The 6858-nt window shown below is 41.2% G+C and overlaps 1 protein-coding gene across 1 annotated transcript; it reads left to right on the top strand.

The window, feature by feature from the left end:
• Positions 1 to 2108: 2108 nt before the first annotated feature.
• On the top strand, positions 2109 to 6458 carry LOC308405963 (beta-2 adrenergic receptor; the record flags this gene model as incomplete). Its single annotated transcript, XM_080896781.1, has 2 exons — positions 2109 to 2239; positions 5390 to 6458. Exon 2 carries the CDS (start codon positions 5424 to 5426, stop codon positions 6456 to 6458), a length of 1035 nt encoding a protein of 344 aa, XP_080752907.1. The 5' UTR covers positions 2109 to 2239; positions 5390 to 5423.
• Between the last annotated feature and the right edge of the window lie 400 nt (positions 6459 to 6858).

Raw genomic sequence — 6858 nt, 5'->3', positions numbered from 1 at the left:
AATATTTCCATCTTCTAGTTGTTAATACCTAGTTAAATCATGCTAATGTGCTGAAAACATCACATTTAGGTAATGATTGAACTGTAAATACATCCGAATAATAGAGTTTATTGTTCATGATCTGATTTTAATCATGTGATTTAGTCTTTTCGCTACTTTTTTCCTTATTCATCCCCATTAAAAAAAATGTAGAATGGACCAATCCACGGTTTTGGAGAATTGTTACACTCCTGTTGAAAAACAGTCTATCCTGATTTTTTTTTAAATGCTTCCATACCTTATGTGCCTCATGGTGCTTTAATCCACTGCCTACCATTCTTTACTTGTTTGTGTTCTCTATATATATCACACACATAAAAAACATAATACATTTTTTATTCAAACCAGACTGAATCCTGTTACCTCGCGGTTGAATCTTGTGCTTCAAAGCCGCTGCCTTATTGTTATGGGACATCAACATCTCGTAATTCAGTGGTTCCCAATGGGCACACTGGTATGGCTTGAGGCAATCAATGAATTAATTTGCAGTATCAGTTCTTTGCATGCACTGTTGCAAAAGCTGCCATCTTCTGGCATCAGCTTTCCCACAGACAACAGTTGGGAGGGGAATGCTAATGCTATCGTGGTGCTACAAAGCCAAAAAGCAATTAGAAAGCAAACAACTCTTCTGAGAGAGATTTGGCCAAATCCTCAAGAGCGGATCTGAGCCCGCAGGCACCAATACTGGCTTGTTGGTTTGTGTAGAAGGTGATGAATATATTACAACAGTAGCAACCGGAATCATCGGATTTATAAAACTTTATTAATCCCTGAGGAAATTATGTAGCCACAGTTGCTCCAAGAAAGTAACAATAATTAAAGTAGTTAAAGTACCATTTAGATCAAACAATTTATTACAAATTAGCTCTACTATACAAACATCCCAGTATATTACACGGAATTGAATATAGATAAAGTTGAAATTGAGGTGCCCCTCTTGTCATATTAACATTGTTATTTTCTCTGTAGACAATGTGCAAATAGTAAGGGTCTGTAACTATTGCAATGTGGACTTGTACTTTAGATTTAGGAGTTATGCAGAGAGACAGCCACAGGCTGTGGTGATAATCTCAGTGTATCAATGAATGTGAATTCTGCAGAGGGCTTACCCTGCAGTGTGCTTGGAGTTTTTAGTATTCAGTTTCTGAGAAACTGTTCTAGTATATTTTAAATAGGATTTCTATGGGACCCTCTGTACTGGTTCAGTTTGCCTGTGAGGCTCAGCTTTAAAAAAAAAAATCTGGAAACGTCTCATCTATACTAGAAATTCAACCCCAGATTATCTGAGCTGTACTGTCACTTTTAACACATAAAAGACCCTGAAATTAGATTCTAATGAAAGAACCGTTCCTCAGGTATGGCTGCAGGATAAGGTGGTAAAGGAGGATGTCCCTTTGCCATGCTATCAGAGGCTATGTATTTATGTTCCCAAATGTTCAATTTCCCGGGACCTTGCACTATTGTGGAAAGTACCCTATATTGCTTGACTGGTAATTCAGCCATGCAACTGTGAGCTGTCAGATAAAAGGTTAAAAAATATCATGAATATGATTTTCATAATTTTAAACCTGCTGGAAGAGTCAGATGAGACCTGATTTTCATACTGCTGCATTAATTCACAGATAAAGCCTTGGCAAAGTGGTGAGGTTGGTTTTATTAAACAGGTGCAGAACAATAATAATTATAGAAGAAGAATGCTTTGTGAAACTGAAGGGCTCTCTGTAAGTAATAAAAAAATAGACAAGAACTCAGTCCCGATAAATGAACCACTTGGATACAGCAACAGGATTCACCACCCTCCTCATCCTCAGCACACATGCGTTCATGTGCAGCCAGCGTCATATTATAGGAGGTGGACTCTGCCATCATCATCATCATCATCATCATCATCATCATCATCCCCAGCCAATGGAGAAACCAGTGGAGGACACACTTAAACAGTGTCTACGGAGCAGTGCGGACCAGAGCGCAGCGCCCGGCACCACAAATCCAACTTCCCGCACACGTACTCTCGCACAACATCTGAACAACAGAAAGTGAGTTTTGTGATTCTCCTCGTGGACTCTTTCCCCTCATAATTTTCATGGAAAGGGCTGTGGGATGCTTTAAACAGCAGTCAGCTGGGAGGATAATCAGCTGGGAGATGCTTTTTTTTACGGACTGCTTCCCACTGCGTCTTGAGATGAATGTAAAGCTGAAAGTGAGTAGACTTGACTTGAACCTGTAATATTTATAAACCTTGATTAGCTCGTTTATAAGAACTGACACTATTATGTGTGGTAATATGTAGAAACGGGTCTTAGAGGTCTGCACTGTGATTTTAGAAGTGCGCTAAAAAAAAAAAAAAAACAGCAGCAGAACAGGTTTGTTCATTCTTCTTAAATACAAAGTAACTGAGTTAAAAACTTTCATGTAAGTCCATCCAACCATCCATCTTCCGCATATTACATGTAAGTAATAAGAGCATTTCATTTGTTGTGGAATCTTGCAAGGAGCACATACTCATGCAGGGCAGCGCTAATCTGTGCGTGCTGGAACAAACTTATTTATTTATAATTTTGTTATTTTCTTCTCCTTTCGATTTTTTAAAAATGATTTTACCTAAACAATTATCGGCAGGATATTCGTGAGCTGTCTGCATGCCTGCGCTCAGAAGATGATGGCCACAGAGGGAAACAAAACCCTTCTGGGTAACGCATCTTACACTGAAAGGCAACATGAAGACAGGGACGCCTGTAGCTGCGCATTGGTTCTGTTTCTGAAGTTGAATGTCCAAGAAAACAGCGCGGAAGATTAGAAACGCTTTTAATTTTTCATTCAACTTTGATCTAACTCTGGATACATTATGTCTCCACGGCGTTTTTTTTTTCTTTTCAATTTCTTAACTGTGCTCTCCGTGCGCATTGGGCTCCCGTGATAACCATGTATGGATTTCCATGCAGGGATGGAGGTTTCAGCTGGTGCGTGTCTGAAAAGCGACTCGGTGGCCTTAAAAAGAAGAAAACTGTCTCGTTGTTTACATTTACATTTAATCGCCTAATTGATTTCTACTTTTTTACACAAAACGAAATCCCAGTAATGCATCTGTTTAGTTTATTCCAATGTAAAATGTTGGTGCTCCACGAGAAGGCTGTCCAGGAACCTGCCAGACTGTAGATTAAAACAGGCTGTGAGCGTCAGCTGGGTTTTGTTTACTACTACAGTTGTTGTCCGGACAGATTATTACGTCATCTAACCTCGTGCTGGAGTTAGTTGTAGGCCATCCCTCCTTCTATCTATCCATCCATCCTTCCTTACAGCCTAACCTCCCTCCCTCCAACCCATCCAGATGGCCCGCACGCGAGGGCGCAGAGCAGAGAAGAGCAGGGCGCATGCGCCAATTGTGCAGCCCACATCTGTTTATTGCATAAGACCACACACCACAGGGCTACCTGAAGGCAAACTGTTCGACAAAGAGAGAAAATAATTGTTTGTTATCATTAAAAAAAATCTTTTATTTTGTGTGAGCTTTTTTCTTTTTCTTTTTTCTTTTCTTTAATTAAATCACACTTCACCAAATATTTCTTTAAAATCTTTATTAGGCATACCTGGATCGTATCTGTGTGTGTATGTGTGTGTATTTTAAATGCACATGGCCTTGTTTTGAGTCAAATCACATGTATATTGCCGGTCCTTTGGTGTATTCGGCTGCGTTTTCTTACTTTGCAATTGATAATTAGTCTGCCCTGTTCTGTTCATGTGGTGTTTATTTCTTATGTTATAGTGTATTGAGCACTTAAGTCCACTTTAAAGGTCTTTGTTTGAGCTGAGAGGTAGCTCTACAGGAGCAGGGGCAGGTGAGAGGAACAGGTTGGCGGGCAGATAAAGGCTCAAGTGGAGGTTGAAAATCACAAAGGCATAAAAGAAAAAAATGTATATTTCTTTTGGGGACATTTTGCCACCGACTGACAAAACGAATGGGGGAGAGAGAGGAGGGGGGTGTAACATGCACCAAAGGTCTCCTGACAATGAATCAAATTGTGGACACTGTGATCATGTAGCATGCACTATGGGGTGCCATGGATACCACTAGCCCTTGCATGTGCAGAACTAGTCTAATCTTCATGTCTTTTGAAAATCAGCCAATATTTTAGACAGAATCAGAAATAGTTCGCTGTTTATAGCTTTTGTGTCATTCCACGGGGGAAAGAATCAGTGGGTTGCAACGGTAAACCATGAGAGAATCATTGTGGTAGTCCCTCCCATAGGAACAAATGCCAGTGATTTCAGGTTGAGGACTAGGCAGTGATTGAGCAAGGGCTTATTCTTTTTGGGGTGGGGTAAAGCAATATTTATTGGACTGGTATTTATATTGAGTTTTTTTTTTTAAGTTCTTTTAGAAGAGAATAGCACTTAAGGCACTGTTGGGATTTGAACCCAGGATCTCCTGTTTACTAGACAGGCGCTTTAACCAGCTAAGCCACGGCACCATTATGATGAGCAGGAGTCAGGTGATGGAGGGAGGAGTACAGCTTTAGGCCATGTGGGACAATGTGTGGCTGATGCTCTAAATACTATAAGACCCATAATCCTCCTCCAAGGTTCATTTAGTCATGGGGAGCAAGCCAAGTAGACATGCAAATCAGATATTCTGCAAATAAATGAAACAATACACTCATAATCCAGGCAAGTTCTTTGTACAAATTACGTCTACATTGGCTAATTCTACTTCACACAATTAATGTCCTCTGGAAAGATTCAGTGCTAACACAGTAAGTGTGACACTGTGGTGTACTGGTCATGAAAAATGTAACACATACGAGGCTAATTTTCAGTGCACGGCCCAAGTTTCAGGGAGTTACATCAGATATTTGCCAGATGTAGTGAAACTTTGACATGAAAAAGTAGACTGAATGGAGCAATCATGATGTCTTCTTCAAGAAGTGAATATGTTTACATTTCCTTACTTTTGAAGATGTGGGACGGTGGTTAATTCCAAGAAGTTAAAGCACAACACTGCCCCACAAATAAGCTGCAGTTGTGTTGATTTAAATACAGTTTCTGTACTACTATGTCCAAAGTGTTGCTGAATGCCATTCCTGGTTTTATTAGGCTGCTCCACTGTTGTTACTGTTGTTACTCTTTTATAAGGGCTTGGCTGAACAGGTTTCAGCTTTCTACTTCCTGCTGTTTAGTTATTTGAATCATTTGGTCTGTAAATATAACTACTTACCAACAAACAGATACTGTGGACATACTTTAGAGCCATGCTGAGTTGATATTTAGTCTCCAGATTTGTGTCTTTTTTCTTCCCTGATTTCAGCACAAACAGCTCACACCTAACACCATTTTTGTTATGTGTTCATTCTAGGTCATGATGTGAATGCCCAGCATCGTTTTATCCAATGATTGAGTCCAGCAAGCCGACCATGTTGGACAGAACTGAACAGGCACACTGCACTGTGTGCTGCTGCACTCTGGCCAACAAAATCCTCATGGTGCTCTTCATGGTGCTGCTGATCTTTGCCACCCTCTTTGGAAATCTGGTGACTCTTGCTGTGGTTCTGGGAACCAAACACTTCCACACACCGCAGGGATACCTGAAGGCATCCCTCGCCGTGGCTGATCTGGCAGTGGGAATATTTGTGGTCCCGCTTTCCGTTTACGCTGAGGTTTATCTCATGGTCACTGACATGGCACCGGAGTGGACCTCGTACAACTCACAATCGGTGAGTTTTCACCCATGCAACATCATCGGCCCCATCTTTGCTGGGTGCACTTTGGTCTCCATCACGACTATTTTCTTTCTGACGATCGAGCGAAGCATTGCCGTGCTCAGGCCTTTGCACAAGGACTCGGTGATTACTCGTAAAAGGACCACGATCCTAATTGTCCTCTCCTGGGTGGGAAGTTTCTTCTTGGCTGTGTGTCCGATAGTTTTCAGCAGTGAAATTGCTTTGGAGTATAACTCCTGCAGTCGGATGTGTAACTACGCTCTGGGTACAATCGGCAAGTTCCCAAGCCAGGCCTGGAACATCCTCCTCCTCTTCCCCGCGTTTGACTTCACCCTCCTTGGTGGCACAGTGGTCATTAACATCATTTCTCTTTCCAGCATCAGGCAGCACTCAAGACGCAGGAAACACTTGGCTGAGAGTGAAAGCCAAAGCACGACCAAACCCACATTCTCAGACATTAAAGCAGCCAAAACCATAGGGACTCTAACTGTGGCTTTCACTGTATCGTTCACTCCAATCGCTGTCTTTGTGGTCGGGAACGTTTTGGGGAATAAATGGTGCAACTTTTCCTTTTTCGCCTTCTGGATTTTGGCTACCAACAGTTGCTGGAATGTCATTATTTACAGCGTGAGGGATCAGAAGTTCAGGCTGCGGGCACAGAAACTGCTGATGCTGTTTCATAGAAAAAACACCACCAAAACTTAAAATCGACCAGGACCAAAGACTACTCGTACACGAGGAGGGCCGCGTCATTTAGATGGTTGTTTTTTGCACAAACTCTTTGTTCAAACACATTGTGAGCCTCTTAAGAGACATACCTGCATGTCTTGTGCATTGCTGTTGTGAAATTACAGTTTATTTTTACATCGATAAAAAGCATGGAGCTTTTTCAGATCACAACTGTTTCTCTCTGTGGGTATTTGTCTTGTTTTGTGAAACATTTAAAAACTGAAGCCTGTTTCAGTTATTGGAATGATTGTTTGCTTGAGTGTAATTAATTAAAACCCGATGAAAACCAAAACAGTTTGTGCATGTTATCTTTGGATACCACAGCATCAGAGTTGTTAGTAAGATTGATGATGTTGATTCCCAGTGAGATACTTCA

The sequence above is a fragment of the Rhamphochromis sp. 'chilingali' genome, assembly GCF_963969265.1.
Source record: "Rhamphochromis sp. 'chilingali' genome assembly, chromosome: 11".
Taxonomy (NCBI): Eukaryota; Metazoa; Chordata; class Actinopteri; order Cichliformes; family Cichlidae; genus Rhamphochromis; species Rhamphochromis sp. 'chilingali'.
Note: the sequence above shows the minus strand (reverse complement) of the source record. Positions and strands in the feature narration are given on the sequence as shown.